General features: G+C 36.3%; 2 protein-coding genes across 2 annotated transcripts in view; one reads left to right on the forward strand and one right to left on the reverse strand.

Moving 5' to 3' along the window:
• Nucleotides 1-868: 868 nt before the first annotated feature.
• On the forward strand, nucleotides 869-15,166 carry LOC114659153 (protein SPO16 homolog). Its single transcript, XM_028811441.2, has 5 exons — nucleotides 869-1,035; nucleotides 2,398-2,491; nucleotides 11,149-11,320; nucleotides 12,761-12,839; nucleotides 14,979-15,166. Exons 1-5 carry the CDS (start codon nucleotides 970-972, stop codon nucleotides 15,096-15,098), a joined length of 531 nt encoding a protein of 176 aa, XP_028667274.1. The 5' UTR covers nucleotides 869-969; the 3' UTR covers nucleotides 15,099-15,166.
• Nucleotides 15,167-15,642: 476 nt separating this feature from the next.
• The window catches only part of glmna (glomulin, FKBP associated protein a), a 45,376-nt gene continuing 38,427 nt past the window's right edge, over nucleotides 15,643-22,591 (reverse strand). Inside the window, exons 17-19 of the mRNA XM_028811440.2 lie at nucleotides 16,705-16,834; nucleotides 16,068-16,150; nucleotides 15,643-15,908 (exon numbers count right to left, since the gene is read on the reverse strand). Coding sequence (XP_028667273.1) covers nucleotides 15,819-15,908; nucleotides 16,068-16,150; nucleotides 16,705-16,834 — 303 coding nt within the window. The 3' untranslated portion in view covers nucleotides 15,643-15,818. The remainder of the gene's footprint in view (nucleotides 15,909-16,067; nucleotides 16,151-16,704; nucleotides 16,835-22,591) is intronic.

Genomic DNA, 22,591 nt, shown 5'->3' on the forward strand with positions numbered 1-22,591 from the left:
AGGTATATTTCATGTAGTATGCGGTGTCAGTGACATAAATAAATGAGGAAATAAATACTTAAATAAGCTACAAAATATATTTTGAGACACATTTAGTTATTTACTGTATATTCACATTTCATATTCTTATTTATTTAATGTCTCTTTCCTGGTCTTCTTCTTCTTTCGGCTGCTCCTGTTAGGGGTTTCCACAGCAGATCATCTTCTTCCATATTGTCCTGTCTTCTGCATCTTGTTCTGTTACACCCATCACCTGCATGTCCTCTCTCACCAAATCCATAAACCTTCACTTAGGCCTTCCTCTTTTCCTCCTCCCTGACAGCTCTGTCTTTAACATCCTTCTCCCAATATGCCCAGCATCTCTCCTCTGCACATGTCCAAATCAACGCAATCTCGCCTCTCTGACTTTGTCCCGCAACCGTCCAACTTGAGCTGACCCTCTAATGTCCTCATTTGTAATCCTATCCATCCTCGTCTCACCCAATGCAAATCTTAGCATCTTTAACTCTGTTACCTCCAGCTCTGTCTCCTGCTTTCTGGTCACTAATATTTAGTTTTTTTCCGAAATATTCCTCCATATGTTTGGGGTAAGAGCGTAACAGAAGGATGTTGGTTTTTTTATTTTCTTGCATATGCACAGGCCCCTTGGAGATGGTCGAGCGTTACCACATAATTAATGTATGGATATACAGTATATTCATTGAATTCGCTAGTAGTTATTCGTTATTTATTCCGTTCGATAGTACTGTAATGCTATGTCTTGTATTTCCATCACCGTTCACTCTAAGTGCCGCCCCCTACTGTTACAGAACGCAGCCTGGCCAATCACATCTGGAGCGCTCAGTTTGGCGCCCAGTTCTTCGGCGGCGCGTCAGCAGACTAACTTGGGCGTCAGAGGTCGAGCAGCATTTCGTCGGGACAGGCTAAACGCACGCTTCACGCCTCGATTCACCCAGTGGGTAATTCATCATGGAACAGGCTGGAAGTGAAGGCCGAAGGTGGAAAACAACGGTCATCGTCAGCACGAGCCTTCAGGTGAAGCGTTGGCGCCTCCCTGCGGCCCGTGAGCGCGCAAGCATAGAAGTGCTCAAACGACTCTAGTGTAGCAATACCCCTGAAAGCAAAAAGGGGCTTTAAAGCACTTAACAGGTCATATTGCATCAAAGTGGCAAGTCTGTCATTTCAAAACAGTTATTCAATAATTTGAAATAGTGAAGTGCATTGCGCTCGTATTTGTGAGCGGCAGCCGTCTGATTAAAATAATATAGAGCCGATTGATCGAAAGAATACATCCTCTACGCGTTGTTTTATTCTTAAACGAAAAGTAGTGTATGTTTTAAACAGACCCGTGCGACTTACACGATTTATACTGACAATAATCCCGATGCTGTCAGTTGTACTATTAAAACGCACATACAGGTATGCGCCCACTCGATGTACTGATGGCCATTGTTGCCAGAGTGGGATTTGTGTGTTTCTCTTTTTTTCCATGAATCCTGCACGTTGCCGGTTTTCTTCGCACAGTGCTCGTCATGCTAACCGCGTTCAAGTGTGTGTACCATGCAGCTGAGAGGGTCCCGAGTGAACTCCATTAAAGTGAGTTTCATAATGGAGGGATGTGTTAAGGACGTAACATCAGATCTGTATCCGTTATTTTGGTGTATATCTGTGTCACACAGAGACAGAGAGACTTTACCATTTTCACATTGTGGGTTGAGGGAGACTATTATTATGTGGGCAAATAGAAGGAGGGTTACAGAGATCACAAGGTAGCGCCCACTAATTAGTTCAGACCTCGCCATGAACCAGAGTATCTCATCACTTGCCTGTGTTCTAGAATTTAAAAAGAAAAAGTATGGAAACAGTTGTAATGAATGTTGTTACTGTTAGTCCAATTGGATAAAGGTATCCACCAGAGATACATTGATATTAAAAGCTTTCAGGGGGCCACCTTCTTATGTTTCTTTATTTAAAGTAGATGATACTTTACGAGAATATAAGTAATAAACCATAGGGTGGGTTGGACTTATGCTGTTATCCTTTAAGTGCTATTTGATGAGGTAAACCATGCATAAAAAATGTGTTAAATACTGTGTGTAAGTGCTACTGACACACTTCATTGTACGTGTTACCCAAGAGCATCTTTATCATACATCACTGGACATCTCAGCATATCATCTCCACCACCTTCTTACACAGATTTTTGTGAAAGGCAATTTAGACGGGTTGCATAAGACACTGAATTCCAGAGTTGGCAATACTGCCACCACAGTTTAGCTGGTGCTGTGTTACTAGCAATAGGTGCCAACTAAAAAAAATCTTTTCTCGAAAAGAAAAACTTTTCAGTATTGGAGGACACATTTTGTTTAAATGGAGTATTTCTTTGTTTGTTTGTAGAATCATGAGGTTGCATATTTACTCTCCAATCAACAGCATCGGATTCGATACTCAGAGTGTGTTGAAGCAGGATCAGTCATCTTCCCCCTCTCTGGTAAAAATGAAAAAATAGGGGTACTGAATATTTAGATTTGTATTCTATTCCTAATGATGATGATGTCTCATTCTGATCTTGCTGTTTCACTGGCTCTTGGAAGACTTTTGGACTTCTCTTGGTCTCCCTCTTAACCATAACTTTTCATTGAGGTTCATCATAAATGTGTTTGATATGGTTGAAATCCGGGGAGCTCTGCTGGCTGACAGTGTATTCCAATGTTTCTTTTTAACCTATACGTTTATAATTTGTGGTTAGTGACATTGTGTTGTGAAGACATAAAATCTAAAAAGGTACTAATGTGAAAAAAGTGATTTCTAATATGTCAGTAATGAAAGATAATTCATTCCTACCATGACTTCACCCCCTCAGATATTCAGTATAAAGACATCCCTCATACTTCTACATTGCCATTAAATCATTCATTCTGCCTGTATATTTGAAATGACTTTACATGCCAACTCTGAATAAATCTCCTAGAAACTCAAACATCCCAGCGCTTTAAATTGGTTATCATATTATTAATTGGAATTCTAATAATATCATTTGCAATCTTGTTTTAAGACTACCCAGATTTGCAAGTAATACTTTTTTAGATTCTTCTATATTGGCTTTATTTTTTGGCGGACTAATATTACCAGTTTAAGCATATGCAAGCTGTAATTTATGCCAAAAATTTGGCTTTCATAGATAGAGGTTAGGAGCACTCGCTGATACAGCGCATTGCCGCACCCACCACACGACAAATCAACTCAGGATCCAGATTAGGACAAGAGTGCAGCCATGCAATGGGTGACACCTCAGCACCATACTAGTTCAGATGGAGTGGAACAGTGTGAGGTTTTTATGGTGGCTGGAGTGGCAATTCTGCCACTAACCCCCAAGTTTTTCCCTGCAGATTGGAGGGCCTACATGTAGGACTGTGGAAGATTGTGGGTTCGCTTCCCGGTTCCTCCCTGTCTGGATAGCGCTTTGAGTACTGAGAAAAGCGCTCTATAAATGTAATGAATAATAATAATAATAATAATAATATGGATGGATGCAGATTAACGTCATACCCAGGATGGAGCAATTGCAGGTTAAGGGCCTTCTGATTGCCAGTGCAGATCCCTAGTCTCAGAGCCACCACCCTGCCATAGATAGATAGTACTTTATTTGTCTGGTGGGATAAATTTTGCTTCTCATAGAAGATCAATAAATAAATATAACAAAACAAGAACAACTTTTCCCCTAAATATGCACCAGAATTTTTAAAAAGAAATATAATTATTCCAGGTTAGCATTCATCAAAATTAGATCACATTTTTATAAAGTTGTTTTTTTACTTTATTATGCTTTCAGAAAAGCACAGCAGTATGAAATTTGTATTCATAAGAAATTTTGAAATACTTGTATTTTTGCAATAATTTTAAATGCCTATCACTCTTTTGTTATTTTCCTATTGGGGGCTTTAACAGTAACTCAGACTCACAGCAGATGTGGCAAGGAATCCGATTAATGGTGGATTACAAAAAGAAGAATGACTTACAATATACACTGGCCAATAACGATGCAAACCTAGCAGAGGAACTTAACAGTTTCATTGCACAGTTTCACAAAGACAATAACCAGTCTCAAAAGACTGGAGACTCACAGCCTTTGGTCCTACATGTACATGAGATGTGGCAGGCACACAACAACATCAACATGAGGAAGGCAGCAGGTCCTGATAATGTACAGGGACATGTCCTTCAGGCCTGTGCTTACCAACTAGAAAAGGTATTTATAGCGATACTCAACCTCTCTTATTCGCTTCATGTGTAGTCCCCACATGCCTGAAATACATGACCATTGTGCCTTTTCCAAAAATCCTAGGATAACCTGTCTTAATGACTATAGACCAGTCACTGTCACCCCTGTCACCACAAAGTGCTTTGAACGACTGGTAATCACCCACATCAAAACCTCCATTCCAGCTGATCTACACCAACACCAGTGTGCCTACCAGACAAACAGATGAACTGAGAATGCCATCTTTGTGGCTCTGCATACATTTTCTTTGACTACAGCTTGGCATTTAGCACCATCATACCTACCCAGCTAATCAAAAATCTCTATGCACTAGGAGTTGCTTCCTCCATATGCAACTGGCTACTGGATTTTTTCACCAGCTGTCCTCATTCTGTCAGGTTGGACAAACACATATCCTCCACCCTTACCCTGAGCACCGGTGTGCCACAAGGTGGTGTACTGAGTCTCCTCCTCTACGCAGTCTTCACCCATAATTGTCAACCCATCCACGAATCTAACATTATTGTTAAATTTGCAGATATGACTGCCACTGGGCTTGTATCAGACAACGATAAAGCTGCATATAGGGAAGAGATTCAGAACCTGGCAGCATGTTCTTCAATAGCAAAAAGACCCAAGAGGTTATTCTGGACTTTAGGAACAATAAAAAGACCAGTTATGGTCCAATAACGATCAGTGCAGAGGATGTGGAGAGAGTTTCGTGTTTTAAAGTCTCTTGGTGTCACCATCTCAGAAGACCTGTCCTGGGCTGACAACACCTTAGTTGTAACAGGCAAAGCACAACAACACCTCTGGTTTTATTAAAATCAAATAACATTCCATACAAGAAAGTCAAGTTTAACAAACCTAGGTTCGAAACAAATCAATCCCCACCCATGAGAAAGAGAGATAGGCCAGCAGAATAAAACTTTAATAATAATAAAACTATGTAAAGAAGTGAATAAAAATGAATAGAATAAAAAAGAGGGGAGAGAATCTGCTTCCTCAATGTAAATGTTTATTCTAAAGTGTTTTGAAAAAGTTTTGTACAGATCCTCTAAGTGAGAATTAGATTTTTTCCAATTTCAAATAATACATAACATCAGTTACCCACTGACTTAAAAGAGGTGGGTTAGAATTCTTCCAGTTGAGAAAGATAAGTCTACGTGCCAATAGTGAAGTAAAGGTAATTACAGTTTGTTTGTCCTTCTCCACTTTAAGCCCATTTGGAAGTACACCAAACACAGCTGTTAATGGGTTAGGAGGGATTGTGACACCAAGGCTGTCTGAAAGGCATTTAAAGATTTTGGTCCAAAATGATGTTAATTTGGTGCACGGCCAAAACATGTGAGCCAGTGAGGCTGGAACTTGTTTGCAACGTTCATAGGTTGGATCTTGCCCTGGAAACTTTTTGGACAATTTTAAACAAGACAGATGCACTCTATATATAATTTTAAGTTGAATAATTGTATGCTTTGCGCATATGGAGCGCGAGTGAATTATCTGTATTTCTTCCTTCCACTCCTCTTCTGAGATGTTGAGTGAGAGATCCTTTTCCCACTGTACTCTAGGATCTTTGAAAGGGAGGGACTTTAAAATGTTTTTATATATTACAGAAATGCTGTCGGCATCCTCAAGACTGATTAGTACTTTTTCTGGAATAGATGTAGGTGGGAGTTGAGGGGAATTTTATGCAGGTTTTGCTTAACAAAATGTCTAATTTGAAGATAGTGAAAGAAATGTGTCGCTGGAAAGTTACATTTGGAGTGTAATTGTTCGTAGGATGCAAACACTGTCTATGTACAGATCTCTTAAGTTATTTAATCCCAAATGTTTTCCAGACATTAAAAACTGTGTATGTTTGAGAAGGAGAAAAAAGGTGCTTCTCGTGCAGAGGTGCCACAGATAAAAACTTCTCTATCTTAAAATACTTCCTACATTGGTTCCATATTCTGAGTGAGTGAAGTACAATTGGATTGTTAGTATATTGGGGATGACTTGTCTTTATTGGGGTACAAAGCAAGGAATATAAAGAAGTACTGCAGAATTTTATTTCTATTGCGGACCAAACCTGTGTCTGTTCATTTGTTTGTGTCAGTGTCCAGGTTTTTATAGCTTGTAGCCATGCCACCTTCTTTGTAGGGTTGCCCTTTGGATACATGGATGTTTTGAATTCCAAATAAATGAGATTATGATTGAATCTAATTTCTTAAAAAATGATTTATTGATGTATATTGGAATGTTCTGAAATACAAAAAGAAGCTTAGGAAAGATATTCATCTTGACAATGTTAATTCTTCCAGCTAAAGTGAGATGGAGGGTAGACCATTTATGCAAGTCCTGCTTAATTTTTTAAAACCTGATAATATCCCCTCATTTCCTTTTATATTATATTTAAGGTACATTTACTCTTGATTGCGAAACAATGTATATATTTAACATATTTCAGAATGTATGGTGGTGTTATGGAATACCCTTTGTTCTGTTCGTATTTTCTCTGGGAGTTTTATTTTTTAAACAGACCTGTCACATATTTAGTTCAATTCATGAGGTGAGTTCCCATAAAATATTTTTTTCTGCAAAATTTATGAACATCACTCATCATGCCCAATCAACATTAGGTAATGGGTACATATTAGAAGATTTTCAAAGCCAAGAGAAGTTGCAATAAAAGCATCATCAGAAAATAACATGCAAAGCTTTCTAAACACTATAAGCTTTATGTCACTGCATCACACTTGCTAAAAAAACGTATTCTTATCTTACAGAGTATCACGTGGGATGTTTACAACTAAAACATCATCATATCTGTCTCACGTGTGGTAAAAATTAATGCAGCTAAAATGAGTATCTTTCAGAAGCATATACAAATTTTTTAAAATATTTCTATCAAGCTAGCACAATTAATTTTAAGACTAGCGATGGGGGTTTCATTCCCTAGTTATTCAAAACCTCCAGAAATTCTATAAATATGGGACTAATGATCCAATTTTTTGAGTATTTGAGATGTGTTCATTTTTCTCAGATTTGCACTATACTGTCCATAACCTTACCAAATATAAAAGCTTCATATTTAGTGGTTTGTATTCTAAATGCCACAGACACAGGCACACACTCTCCTCTATGTGTATTTAGTAATATACAGTCATATGAAAAAGTTTGGTAACCCCTCTCAGCCTGCATAGTAATTTACTCTACTTTCAACAAAAAAGATAACAGTAGTATGTCTTTCATTTCCTAGGAACATCTGAGTGCTGGGGTGTTTTCCAAACAAAGATTTTTAGTGAAGCAGTATTTAGTTGTATGAAATTAAATCAAATGTGAAAAATTGGCTGTGCAAAAATTTGTGTACCTTTGTAATTTTGCTGATTTGAATGCATGTAACTGCTCAATACTAATTACTTGCAAGACCAAATTGGTTGGATTAGCTCATTAAGCCTTGAACTTCATAGACAGGTGTGTCCAATCATGAGAAAAGGTATTTAAGGTGGTCAATAGCAAGTTGTGCTTCCCTTTGACTCTCCTCTGAAGAGTGACAGCATGGGATCCTCAAAACAACTCTCAAAAGATCTGAAAACAAAGATTGTTCAGTATCATGGTTTAGGGGAAGGCTGCAAAAAGCTATCTCAGAGGTTTAAACTGTCAGTTTCAACTGTAAGGAATGTAATCAGGAAATGGAAGGCCACAGGCACAGTTGCTGTTAAACCAGGTCTGACAGGCCAAGAAAAATACAGGAGCGGCATATGCGCACAATTGTGAGAATGGTTACAGACAACCCACAGATCACCTCCAAAGACCAGCAAGAACATCTTGCTGCAGACGTTGTATCTGTACATCATTTTACAATACAACGCAATTTGCACAAAGAACATGTAGGCAGAGTGATGAGAAAGAAGCCCTTTCTGCACACACGCCACAAACAGAGTCATTTGTTGTGTGCAAATGCTCATTTAGACAAGCCAGATTCATTTTGGAACGAAGTGCTTTGGACTGATGAGACAAAAATTGGAATTTTTGTTATTTGGTCATAACAAAAAGTGCTTTGCATGGCGGAAGAAGAACATCGCATTCCAAGAAAAACACCTGCTACCTACTGTCAAATTTGGTGGAGGTTCCATCATGCTTTGGGGCTATGTGGCTAGTTCAGGGACTGGGCCCTTGTTAAAGTCGAGGTTCGGATGAATTCAACCCAATATCAACACATTCTTCAGGATAATGTTCAAGTATCAGTCACAAAGTTGAAGTTACACAGGGGTTGGATATTCCAACAAGACAATGACCCAAAACACAGTTTGAAATCTACAAAGGCATTCATGCAGAGGGAGAAGTACAATGTTCTGGAATGGCCGTCATAGTCCTCTGAGTTGATTATCATCGAAAATCTATGGCAGCCATCAAATGTAACTGAGCTGGAGAGGTTTTGTATGGAAGAATGGTCAAAAATGCCTCCATCCAGAATCCAGACACTCATCAAAGGCTATAGGAGGCATCTAGAGGCTATTATATTTGTAAAAGGAGGCTCAACTAAGTATATGTATAATATCTATGTAGGGGTGCCCAAAGTTATGCACCTGTCTAATTTTGTTATGATGCATATTGCATATTTTGTGCTGATCCAATAAACTTAATGTCACTGTTGAAATACTACTGTTTCCATAAGGCATGTCATATGTTAAAAGGAAGTTGCTACTTTGAAAGCTCAGCCAATGATAAACATAAATCCAAAGAATTAAGAGGGGTTCCCAAGCTTTTTCATATGACTGTATATCCTCTTCAGTCTTGGTAAAAAAAGTAGTTGTTCAGAACTGTAAGAATTTGAGGTTTGGTGTTGTTACTGATAATTATACCCATTACAACAAAGCCTTCCTTATTTATTGAATTACAAAGCATTTACCTTCAGGGGTGAGTATGGGTTCAGGACACTTTGAAGCTTTGAAAGCTGATGTATCAAATTTTGTGTTATTCACAGTGTTTTGAGAAAAATGCAGGTTGTCACCAGGCTGATCACAGTTTTTTCAGTTTCCAAAACTAAATTGTTTATTTGTAATACAGAGACAAGGATATTACTCCGGGCAGCATGGTGGCGCAGTGGGTAGCGCTGCCGCCTCGCAGTTAGGAGACCCAGGTTCGCTTCCCGGGTCTTCCCTGCATGGAGTTTGCATGTTCTCCCCGTGTCTGCATGGGTTTCCTCTGGGTACTCCGGTTTCCTCCCACAGTCCAAAGACATGCAGGTTAGGTGCATTGGCGATTCTAAATTGTCCCTAGTGTGTGCTTGGTGTGTATGTGTGTGTGTGTGTGTGTGTGTGCCCTGCGTTGGGCTGGCACCCTACCCGGGGTTTGTTTCCTGCCTTGCTCCCTGTATTGACTGGGATTGGCTCCAGCAGACCCCCTTGTCCCTGTAGTTAGGATATAGCGGGTTGGATAATGGATGGATGGATATTACTCCTATAGAGAGGAGAATTTTCAAAATCCTATTAATACATATAAAACAACCCCTTAAAGCAACACCCGAAAAAGCTCATAATTTTCTCAATCACGGGTGTGTGGAGAGCCATGCTGCAAACAATGCATTCCTTTTCAAACTATGCTCAAAAAGTAAAAATTACAGACACACCTCCCTGAGCCATATTAAAATAACCCATATTAAAATAACCCAGGACTGGATCCTTCTGTATATGTGAGAGGTGCTGCTAGACTCAAACTTTATTTGGCTACATGTTTTGACTTTATAGACATTTGAATCCAGTACCACATTTTGCCTTGTAAAGGCTAAATGGTCACAATATGAAATTTTTAAAATTAAATTTCATGCAAAGATCAAAACAACTATTCTATATAACTATAACTTTTTTAGTCTCCCAGGATTTTTTCATTTTTCTCATCAAGTATTTTCTTTCATAAATCATTTAACAGGGCAGGGAAAAAATAAGCATAATATTGTATAAATGATAAAATGAAACAGTGTAACACTGAAAAGAAACTTGTTTAAAAAATAGAGTATCTAGTCAGTTTTATTCTTTGTGGGCCTTAAACTTGCTGTTACTGACAAACTGTATGATGTGTAGAAGCACACAGGTTGACTGGGATAACTTCAAGAGGTTTTCAGTTCTTACATATTTTTTATGTTTTTCTTTTGACTTCATCTTCTACCACCAATGGCCATATTTGCCAAGTGTCTCAGTATGAAAATGGTCCTAATTTGCACAAAAAGCACAGAATGATGCATATCTGGCCTTATCCTTAGGTGTAAAATTGAAAACATTTTATCAATTTTCCTAGTTTAGGAAACTATTTTTACTTCACCAATATGTAGGAGAGCTAATTAGCTGTTCAAACTCACTAGGAGCTATCAGAAAATACAATTCAGACAGAGATCAGAATGCACATCCAAGAAAGACATAATGAAACACTGGATAATGAACTTGTAAAAAGATATCAATTTGACAGAGAAGAAATAATTTTTGTAACAATACTTGTACATTATGTGATCACTCCATCTACATAGAGAAGCCACAAGCTGTCTGCTGAAATTAAAGTGTTGGTGATGATATGTGTAAAATGCAGCTTTGCAATACTGATGATTTGGGTATGTCACAAAAAACATTTCTTGAATTTTATGCCAAATGTTGAACACCTTTCAGAGCATCAAGGAATACACTGATTCGTACATTTCCTCAACTTTCAAAGTGAGATCATGTAAAAGATAAATTCTTGTAAATTGGTAAGCACATAAAGATCATTGCCCCTAGTGTGGATGAGCATGCATATCTGGGGCATTGGATAAATACAGCCTCATTGAATGTGTATGCCTGCTTAGAGTTTTTATCTCATATAATCTAAGGTTTTATAGAATATCAGGCATTAAATGACAATTTATGTTTGTTTAGGTGTTGCATTTATGATCATAGACACAATGGAATTCTCCGACATGCGAGAGGAAGCAGGTGTTTTTGAAAAAATTGAAAAGTTCTTGCATGTACACAGAAACAGCTTTCTTCTGCTTGTAGCTTCACTTTATGGAGAAAAAGAATGGAAAGTACTGTCCACAATTCAGCAGAGGTATTATATTTTCAAAGCATATATTAGTACACCTTTCAAAATATTCTAATATATTAAGATTTTGGCCTTGGTAATTTTCTGCCCAGCTTTTTCATATCCAGTAATTCATTGCTGTAGCAACTAAAAAAATCGGGAGTGGTCCCCCTTAGACTTTCTTGTATACTCAGATATGGGGATGGATACTTGAGGAATAAACCGCAAGACAATTATTATATTTTTATATTATATACATTAAAGAACCATCAATCACAAATCAAATTAATAATATATTGAACAATTATTATAAAAGTAAAGTTGAATAAATTGGACTCTGCAGCTGCATGAATAAAAGGTAAAGTACCACTTCCGGTTAACGGAAATAGCCCAAAAGTTGATACAAATCTATGTTTTGAACCTAATACTTGTATGCAAAATTTGGTTGACCTAAGTGAAAGTGTGCTCAAGTTATCTTGTTTACATACACAGACATAATTCCAAAAATGGTATTTTCGGACTCAGGGAGGTCTAAAACATCCAGATTCATAAAAATCTCGACATCGTATCTTTGGACAATTACAATACTCTCCCTATACTTCATATACAAGAAAGTAAGAATGGTTGTAGATTTTTCTGATGCATCATTTTAAATAATGACTGTGTAATGTTTTATTATCCTCTTGTTATTCCATTTAATTACCACAACCTTAATTGTACAGAAACATATATACCCTGTTACATCTTTTTTGTTCATTAAGTCAATTTTGTAACATCAAAGCCTAAATGCCACTGTTTAGTGAATGTAAGAATCGTATGATACATTTAGTTGATTAATGTAATCACCACTTAATTAATTTACTGTTTCTTTCATAACAGCAACAACATTTATTTATATAGCACATTCTCATACAAATAATGTAGGTCAAAGTGCTTTGCATGATGAAGCAAGAGAAAAAAGACAAAGTAAGAATTAAAATAAGAGAACACTAATTAACAGAATAAAAGTAAGGTCCAATGGCCAGGGAGGACAGAAAAAACAAAAAAAAACTCGGCTGGAGAAAAAAAATAAAATCTGCAGGGGTTCATAGCCAGAGGCTGCATTTAAAACTGAATATGAAAAAACAGTTTTAATTTTTATAGCCACAGAAAAGGCAAGTGGTGACATATATATTTTAAATATTTATGGTAGCCTAGGAAATAATTTGAAGAAAAAAAAACTTGCAAGTACAGTTCACGATACTGCTTGGTCTTATGCCCACTACTGTTAATGTACAAATCTGTGTTTTATTAGTGGCTAAGGTAATGGACTGGTTCAGTTGCTACCCCAGAGTCACTGAATAATGTTGAGCAGTCCAATTAAATTAACCTGTGATATATGCATGTATTATATAAAATTCAGTATTTATATATGCCATATATCTGAGAGATTTTTCATTATGCCTAAATTATATTTACCATTTGAAGATTCCTAGGAAGCAGTCTTCGTATATTGCCTGTTCACAATTCTACAGAGATAACAAGAAGCATGACGACTATTGCCCAAGTGAGTCAAATTAAATTGTTATCTTTCATGTTTCTTGTTAAGCATACTGTACATCCATCCATCTGTTTACCTGCCACCTGCTCTTCTCGATGATGCAACTCTAGATACACACTTTTCTTGAAGCTACTGATAACTGGTTTTGAAATTTTTGTCAATTTTATTGTATACCAGAAACTAAAAAATGAAAAAGATCACTTTCACAGAATGTCAGTTGTTTGTTCTACTACATAGTCATATGAAAGTTTGGGAATCCCTCTTAATTCTTTGGATTTTCGTTTATCATTGGCTGAGCTTTCAAAGTAGCAACTTTCTTTTAATATATGACATGCCTTATGGAAACAGTAGTATTTCAGCAGTGGCATTAAGTTTATTGGATTAACAGAAAATATGCAATATGCATCATAACAAAATTAGACAGGTGCATACATTTGGGCACCCCAACAGAGATATAACATCAATACTTAGTTGAGCCTCCTTTTGCAAATATAACAGCCTCTAGACGCCTCCTATAGCCTTTGATGAGTGTCTGGATTCTGGATGGAGGTATTTTTGACCATTCTTCCATACAAAATCTCTCCATTTCAGTTAAATTTGATGGCTGCCGAACATGTACAGCCTGCTTCAAATCATCCCATAGATTTTTCGATGATATTCAAGTCAGGGGACTGTGACAGCCATTCCAGAACTTTGCATGAATGCCTTGATAGATTTCAAACTGTGTTTTGGGTCATTGTCTTGTTGGAATATCCAACCCCTGCGTAACTTCAAATTTGTGGTTGATGCTTGAAAATTATCCTGAAGAATTTGTTGATATTGGGTTGAATTCATCCGACCCTCACCTTTAACAAGGGCCTCAGTCCCTGAACTAGCCACACAGCCTCACAGCATGATGGAACCTCCACCAAATTTGACAGTAGGTAGCAGGTGTTTTTCTTGGAATGCGGTGTTCTTCTTCCGCCATGCAAAGTGCTTTTTGTTATGACCAAATAACTCAATTTTTGTCTCATCAGTCCAAAGCACTTTATTCCAAAATTAATCTGGCTTGTCTAAATGAGCATTTGCACACAACAAACGACTCTGTTTGTGGCGTGAGTGCAGAAAGGGCTTTTCTCATCACCCTGCCATACAGATGTTCTTTGTGCAAATTGCACTGAATTGTAGAACGATGTACAGATACAACGTCTGCAGCAAGATGTTCTTGCAGGTCTTTGGAGGCAATCTGTGGGTTGTCTGTAACCATTCTCACAATCCTGCGCATATGCCGCTTCTGTATTTTCCTTGGTCTGCCAGACCTGGGTTTAACAGCAACTGTGCCTGTGGCCTTCCATCTTCTGATTACATTCCTTACAGTTGAAACTGACAGTTTAAACCTCTGAGATAGCTTTTTTCAGCCTTCCCCTAAACCATGATACTGAACAATCTTTGTTTTCAGATCTTTTGAGAGTTGCTTTGAGGATCCCATGCTGTCACTCTTCAGAGGAGAGTCAAAGGGAAGCACAACTTGGAATTGACCACCTTAAATACCTTTTCTCACGATTGGACACACCTGTCTATGAAGTTCAAGGCTTAATGAGCTAATCCAACCATATTAATTATTGTTATTGAAGAATTGTGGAGTGTGTGGTGCTTTGTGCATTTATTTGAAGTAAATATTAAAATTTCTTCTTGGTGCTTTTAAACGTGTGTCCTGTCTGTTGAGTTTCACGGGGCAATAGCGCCCCTACCATCCACACACGGTTACCTTTTTTGTTGAAAGTAAATTATTATGCAGGCTCAGAGGGGTCCCAAACTTTTTCATATGACTGTACATGCTATAATACCATAAACATTTTTTGAGTAGTCCTTTCTCAGTTTTGGGCTTTAGGCTGTACTGGTAATACACACTTGTTTAGCAATAAACTGGTAAGTGGATAACAGTGTAATTTTCCATTATGTGTTATATTTATTAAATTAAGCTGCAAAATGTACAAGTTGTACTCAAAAAGTGAATAGTAAAACTAGCAGGTAGCCATAAAATAAGCAACTTTAGGACACATAAAGCATTCATTACACTATTGACATTATGACGCAACTATAAGAAGCATTGAAATGTATATTTTACTATATATGTTGTTACTTTTTTTTTTTTTTAAAAAACAGGTAACAAGTAAACCTAGCATTGACAGTGTTAGAGACCGTATATCTTTGGCTAGAGCTCATATTATTGACCAAAGCCCTATGTGGGAAGTGCTTCGCAAGATGCAGTTTGACTGTGAGTGAAGTCCATGATTATCTAAAAATCTGGAATGGACCTCAAGGACTCTTGTATTTGGTATAAACAGGAGTATACATTTAGAATATTAATTTAAAACGTGTACATTTTGAGTATTAAATAAACATACCACACAATATATAGTGGACTAACTGCAATGTTGCATTGGACTGTCCTAATACTAGGCCTTATAATATAGAACTGTAAGTAACTGTAACAATAGCGTTAGTTTTAGATCATTCTGTATTTAGCATGTATACTGCTGTTGGATGTTGAAGAAATACAATTTTGATGTTAGCTTCTTGATATTATATACAGTAGCTGGTCATGATTTTCACGTTTGTTTTATTTTTATCTTCACAACTCTGATTTTATGTTAATGTGGTGGAAATTAAATCTGTTAAAAAATATTACCTTAAATATACAACTTATTATTAATGAAATGCATAAAGTGGTATGGTAACAACTGTTTTAAATGGCAGCATCTCAGCTGGCCTCACAAAAACTTTGCTGCAGTATATATAGTATATTTAACCAAGAAAAATAAGTATATTTACTTGTTGGTGTTGACACACTGTTATATTTTTATTGAATAAAAAAATAGAAATACTCTTTATTCATTGATTTTTTTTGCTATAAAGATAAACACACATTTGTCAAAAATCCTATACACAGCAAGAGACATAATAGTGCCAGTGATGCATCATTTGACCTAGTTTTTCTTCTGATTATTTTTTTGCCTTCACCTCGATGATCTCTTCTATTCTGGCCAGGACACTTTCTATTAAATCAAAAGTGAACATAGCTGACTGTAGGACCTAAAATGTCAAAACAGATTACCGTTATTCATCATGTAGCTTAGCAGACTCCTACATTAAGTAAATAGCATTTGGTTTCCCATTATTCACAGATTTTTTAAGGGCACAGACAATGTCAAAAATTTTTAAATCATGTTCTCCAGTGAAAACACAACTTACCTGAAGCTGCATCTCTGTGGTCATATTAGGCAGCTTTTCGCCTGCAACACTTAGTGTGCAGAGTGGATTTTCCTCTTTAGATTCTACAGAAAAAAAAGTGTGGTGTAAATTAATTTCAATAAATAAATGATATGTATATAGTCATTGATCATCAATAATATGTAATATCTGGCAGTGCAAAATTAGTCTATGGCTGAGTGTAAAGTATATTTCCTGATTTGTGCCGGATACTATACTACAATAGATTAAACTGGTTCAGAAATTCTACACAATTTTTAAAGAAAACACAAAAAAGTACAGCTGATCATTTAGTACCCTTATTACTCAAAGCATAGTTCTGTCCATTTGCTTTTGAAGCTACATATATATATTATATGTATGTATATATGTTTTCTAATCAGTAATGACACCATATATAACTTATAAGATAAATGGACAATGATAATAAAATTTTGAAACTGGAATAGTAACATAAAACTCAGAAAAATTTGGTAAAATAACCATACTAGTCAAACACTGTGTTACAGCGAAAATGCTGCCACTTGCACTACATAAAAAGTTTGCCAGTTTCAAATAAGATAAACTAAGGTCATTCTTAACTGAACAATGATGATCATGATTTTATAAAGTATCTGACCTCTATGTTTTTTATTTTCTTTTGTATTCTTGAGTTCAGCTTCATAATGGGCTTTTGACATATTTAGTCCAGTATGCAGTGGTTTTAGAAAGTTATCCTCAATCTTGTATAGCTCAGTCCATATTCCTGTCTGGGGAAAAGACAGAAAGAGGATAAACATTTTTCCAAATTTTATATTCATTATTTAGTCAGTACATATAACATTATGAATAAAGGGGTACAAATAAAGTTATCAGTGTATTTGAGACATGCAGTTTAAGAAAATAGTTTTTATTACATCTTGATTAACTTTCAAGTATCTAGATTTTGTTTTATAGCAACACATCACCGATAATATGAAGAATAGCAAAGGATAGCTAAAAGGCAATGTAAAAATGGCACATATATGCTCCTTTTTTCATTTAAACATGAATTTCTGAAAATAGCTTTTAACAGATTAGGGAACCAACATGTCAGGTACATAGCCCTGACATTTTTATTTTTTAGATTGCATTCAGCATTATCATTTTCCAATGTTTTGTTTTGGGTTCTTACGCTTTTCAGAAGTTATCCTCCCACACTATATATCCTGAACAATCACTATTTAGAGTTTTCAAGCTCTTCTTTCTGATTTTGTAAAATTCTCCTTGACCTCTAAAAATTATTTAGCCCTTGTTTTGAGTGATTCAGAACTCAAAGAATCTTGTGGTCACATCTGTTTTGGCGTTTGATATATTTTTAACAATGCTGAAAATAAGTACCATTCTCACATGGTGCCATTTTGTTTTTTTATTTAATGAGCGCCACAATTTTGAGGAACATTTGTGGATGGTTGCTATGCTGTTACTAGGCGTGGTCAATGAAAGTGTGCAGTGTGTATCATATCTGGGTCAAGACGATAAATTAGATTCAACTCAAATCTTTAAACTTGAATTCCTTTGTTGTTTCGAAATAATTCTGATTAACAAATTCTGATTCTGCTTTAAGATAATCATTTTGGCACTGGTTACCAATGTTTATTGATTTTTAAGTTCCTTCTGTGTTTTGCTATGACTTTCAACACACATACTGGAGCTTTGGTTGTTTTTTGATTCCCAGTTACAACCTACTGCTTGTTGTTTTGGTTATGATTTATCTACCAGTTCCTTTTCTAAATAAAATACACATGTTTTTACTAAAATATCATTAAATAAGTAATTTCTGCAAAACACCCTTGTTAACTAAAATGTAACACGCTAAGAAGTGAACAAGCATTTGAATTGTGGACCTGCCTCATGTTGTTACATTCCTAATCATATCCACAAATGGAATACCTTGGGACTATGTAGCAGCGGTCTGAGAAACTTTGTGGGTGAATTGACCTTCTGCTTGTTAAAGTATCTCATATATGCATCAAGTCCAAGGCATATTCTCTTCCTGGTAATGTTTATTCTCTCTTTTCTCTAACTTTTAATCTTTAGTTGTACACGCCTCTCAGTCAACTTTGCACTGCTGATGTCATGTGAAATGCATTGGTAGACCATGACTACTGGGCTGGACTTGTGACCACTGCATGGGGAGGGGCCTACAGTTAAAATTTTTCAGCGCGTCTGAGCACATTCTGTATTAAGTCACGAGAGTATTTTGTGGAACTGATATAATTAACGCTATTTTAGTAAAAATAGATGTCTTTGGGACACTGTGAGCATAAACCAGAGTGTCTTCACATGTAGATTATGTGACACAAGAATGTGAGATGTTTTCATAGATGTTTTGATGCTGTAGATGACCATAGACTTCTGTTCTATCTGAAACTTTATCTTTGTTCAGCATGAAAACATGTGATTAAACATTTTTCTCCACCATCACTACAAACTACATGGGGTATGTAACATATACAAAATGTCATGAGAGTTTATTTATATTTCTAGAATGTCTCACATCAACCATTGTTTTAGATTTAGACTTGGTTATTTTAAAAGAATATAAGATAGTTGTGTAAAGAGGAATGGGCCAAACGATGTTTCACCAGTCACATCATCTAAGGGCTTCAATCATTTTTAGACCCTAAACATTTAACTGATATGACAGTATACAATTTTGTGGTGCCATGTGTTTAATTGGACTGTCCTATTTATTATGGCTTAATCAAAGATGAGATTACAGTTTAAATAGCCAGTCAAACGTGAAATACATTTTTTTTTTTAAGTTTAAAAACCTTTGTAAAGTAAACTGTATTTAATGTGGTAGACCACATTCTTTTAGTAAACTAATCAAAAATCATTAGCACAAATGAAAAAAAAAATTTAATTCAGCATTCTCATTGTTATGCATGTTGTATTTAAAGTCATGCATAACTTGTAATTTGAAACTTACAATTTTGTAATTTCTGGTAAAAATTTAAAAGTACCAGTTTTTGGTCAATTAATAGCATTTCCATAAAGTAGTTTTGCATGCAGTATTGACCCTGTAACCCTGTATATTGATCCTGCCAGTGTATGTATTGCTCATATTCACCCTGCGATGTGCTGGCGTCACGTTCAGGATTTTCTCCTGCCTCGCACACAATGCTTGCTGGGATAGATGGCATAATTAAACATGTATAACGAAGATTTTATTAAAGTTCTGAACACTCCGTGGTGTTTATAACTAGGTTTAATTTCACAAAGACATTTATCGTGTGGTGACTGGTTATGTGGAGAAAGAAAAAGGAAAGATAGGAACTGCGGGTTTGGTACGTCAGACAGAGACAGTACGCTCAGAAGAACATCCATTGAATTCTGTGTTTGTGTCTCCGACCACCAGATCACAAACCCAATATTTACACAAAATTTAAGTTAAACCTGTGCGATAACCATTCATACATCCAGTTTTTGGGAGCTTCATCACACCTGCCATAAAGTTCTCTAAACTGAACGCACACCTGGGGACCCCTTACTGCGAGGGTGCAGCACTACCGCCTCACTACCGTGCATGTTTAATACCTGCTTTAATGCATTTCATCATGAAAATTTATCTCATTTTCAGAGAGCAGGAATATCATGAAGTGAATGTATTCTGTGCGGCAATTGCTGCCGGCGCCTCCTCTTAGTGCAGAGGAAGTCAGTTTAAGAAGCGCGTAGCGATTAACAACTGGGTTGGGGACAACACAAAGGCATTTAATGTGCTACATTAACTTATGACGGGGTTTGAGAAAATCTAGTAAATTAAACATTGATTTTAGGATGAAGTTTAGTTTCCAACATTCTATTTTAATGACAAACTATGAGAATAAAGTGGAAATGTCGACTTTAATCTCGACATAGTTTTTTTTTTCTTCACTGTGTCTGTATTTTTTTTTTTTCACCGTGGCCCTAATACAATTCCGTAGGGCTATACCACAAATAGCATTATAAATGCAAGTTGCAGTTTTATTATTTATGTATATAGCTTAGCTTGAAGCAAGGTCCATATTAATGCAATTTGCCTTAATGATGGTTCAGTTGGTAAAGATTTCATCACCAAGTTGCACTTGTTTTATTTTATTTTATTTTAATTTGGTGAATACTGTGTAATGCACCTGGGCTTTGAAGTCTTGGAAGTAATAGTATTATTACTGGAAGTCGCACTATTATTTATTGTAATGTTATTATTTATTAGTTTAAATATTATGCAGTTTAATGATGGTAAAGTTGTTTAAAAAGTCACTTTAACATATAAGTGGACAGAGATTGTTAATATTAACAAAGTGTAGTTGGTTTACAAAAAATATTTACTATTTATTCCTTTTCTAAGACATGTTCAGTGCAATACAACTTTTGACAAGCACCTCTGGATATTTTACTAAGTCTAAATGCCTCTTTGGATGGTTGAAAATATGTTGTCAAAATTGTAGTTTAAGTTGTTTGCAAACTTTGTTCAATAAAAAGGTTCTATATTTTGACGGCATCTGTCATGCAATGATTCCTTCTCATCATTAGTGCCACCCCCTTGAAAACTATCACTTTATGGGGTCATGCAAACCTGTATTAATACTTGTGTGCACATTAAAATGTTTTTTTGTACAATGTACAATTCTCATGACAGTGGAATAGGTTATTCTTAGCCAGTAATTGCAGTGGAAAATGTGGTTAACATCCACTCATGCATGGGAAAAAAATGCCATCCAATACTGTGAAACCGATATAATTTAGAAAAATACCGTGATATAGAATTTTGGTCATACAGCCCAGCACTAGTGCACGCTAATTTTAGTGGAATGGTTAGATTTATTAAACTTAGTTGCTTAAGAAAGTAAATACATATATATCTAAAACATTTCTTTTTTGGAAGTAGAAGACATTTGGTATAGTTTTGATTAAAAAAAATAAAGTTTACTCTATTTTTTTTGCATTCCTAGTAGGTACCGTACTAAATCATGAAGCAGAATGCAAAACACATTATTTCTAATTATGGCTCCTATGTGTTTTATCATTTTTGGAGTATGTCTGCTTCTACATAGACTTAAAACAATGATGTCTCCAGATATAGTCAAGGAGTGACCAGAAACAGAGGTGGGTGTTTTGGTCCTTTCATAACCAAACAAGACACATAGATAAGTAAACCGGTGAGATACTCCTGGTATCTGTAAAGGTGTCAAAATGTAGCACACAGTGGCCAGGCATGTTTGGGCCAAGGAAGGAAGGTCCCCTGAATGTGGTGCAATGAGGCGGAATTGGGTTGTACTTTCATTCCTTTTTGATCCTTGATCTATTCAAGTAGGTCAAATTATAGTGCCCAAAGTGAAAGTTATTCGTAGGGGAGTCTCAAAAAGAAACCCCCTAGAAGCTGCTGCCTACTAGTAAGAAAATGTTCAGCGTGCCTGCTAATTTAATTTAATCTTTTAGCAGTGAACACAGAAATAATCCTGAGTCAATGGAGAAGAATAGGAAAGCTCTTTGGCAGGAAGAAAAGGTGGCCGGAATCTGAAGGTACAAGAAGAGGGATCAATTCAACCAACTAGGCATTCTGCATGTATTTAGACAAGCTGTGGGCTAAGAATTAGTTGTCATTTGATCCCTTTGCGTCTTGTGCTTGTTTACTCTCCAATATTACCCTTATTCCTCATATTGATAACAGATAATTTCAGTCTTTGCACATACCTGTGTTTTCATGACAAATCAAAAGTCTGCAGGAAACAAGTGTAAAAGGCAATGTGTGTAGTGAGGCTGAAGAGCCACTATACAGAAAACTTGCTCACAAGCTAAGAGAGCCATATCTGTAGTTTGCTAATGATGATCTTCGTTAACTGAGCAGTAAAACTGGCAGCTCTGACTGTAGGGTCCTGGTTCACTGGCACCTAGAGAGAAGGTGGGAGCATTCAGCTGTAGCCGTGCATATTACTAGTCTTGGCAAAATGTGATCACGCACAAGGATGCACACTCATTTATATGTTTAATATCAAAACTCATTTCTTAATTGTTACATTTGAATTTTAGGTAGGATTTTTTTTCTTGCTTCTCAGTAGTACTAAGAGGTATTGTGCATTTTGAATGGAAAAAGGTGTTTTCTCAGTTTCTGTAACAAATTGGAAAGCCATTGGGTTGTAAACCAATCTTTTGGACAATCTGGCTATTAGACTGGTCAACTGAACAGTACCTGTGTATCTGTAACTGTATACAGTTTTTTATTTTCAGATATTATCTATCATCTATCTCTGTATATATATATATATATATATATATATATATATATATATATATATATATATATATATACAGTGATCCCTCGCTATATCGCGCTTCGCCTTTCGCGGCTTCACTCCATCGCGGATTTTATATGTAAGCATATTTAAATATATATCGCGGATTTTTCGCTGCTTCGCGGGTTTCTGCGGACAATGGGTCTTTTAATTTCTGGTACATGCTTCCTCAGTTGGTTTGCCCAGTTGATTTCATACAAGGGACGCTAT

This window comes from Erpetoichthys calabaricus, chromosome 10 (assembly GCF_900747795.2).
Source record: "Erpetoichthys calabaricus chromosome 10, fErpCal1.3, whole genome shotgun sequence".
Taxonomy (NCBI): Eukaryota; Metazoa; Chordata; class Cladistia; order Polypteriformes; family Polypteridae; genus Erpetoichthys; species Erpetoichthys calabaricus.

What these genes read in the sequence shown, in the direction of transcription:
- LOC114659153 (XM_028811441.2), top strand. Translation starts at nt 970, where the DNA reads ATGGAACAGGCTGGAAGTGAAGGCCGAAGGTGGAAAACAACGGTCATC. An exon ending in TCGTCAGCACGAGCCTTCAG is followed by an intron (nt 1,036 to 2,397) that starts GTGAAGCGTTGG and finishes GTTTGTTTGTAG; the next exon opens with AATCATGAGGTTGCATATTT. An exon ending in AGTCATCTTCCCCCTCTCTG is followed by an intron (nt 2,492 to 11,148) that starts GTAAAAATGAAA and finishes ATGTTTGTTTAG; the next exon opens with GTGTTGCATTTATGATCATA.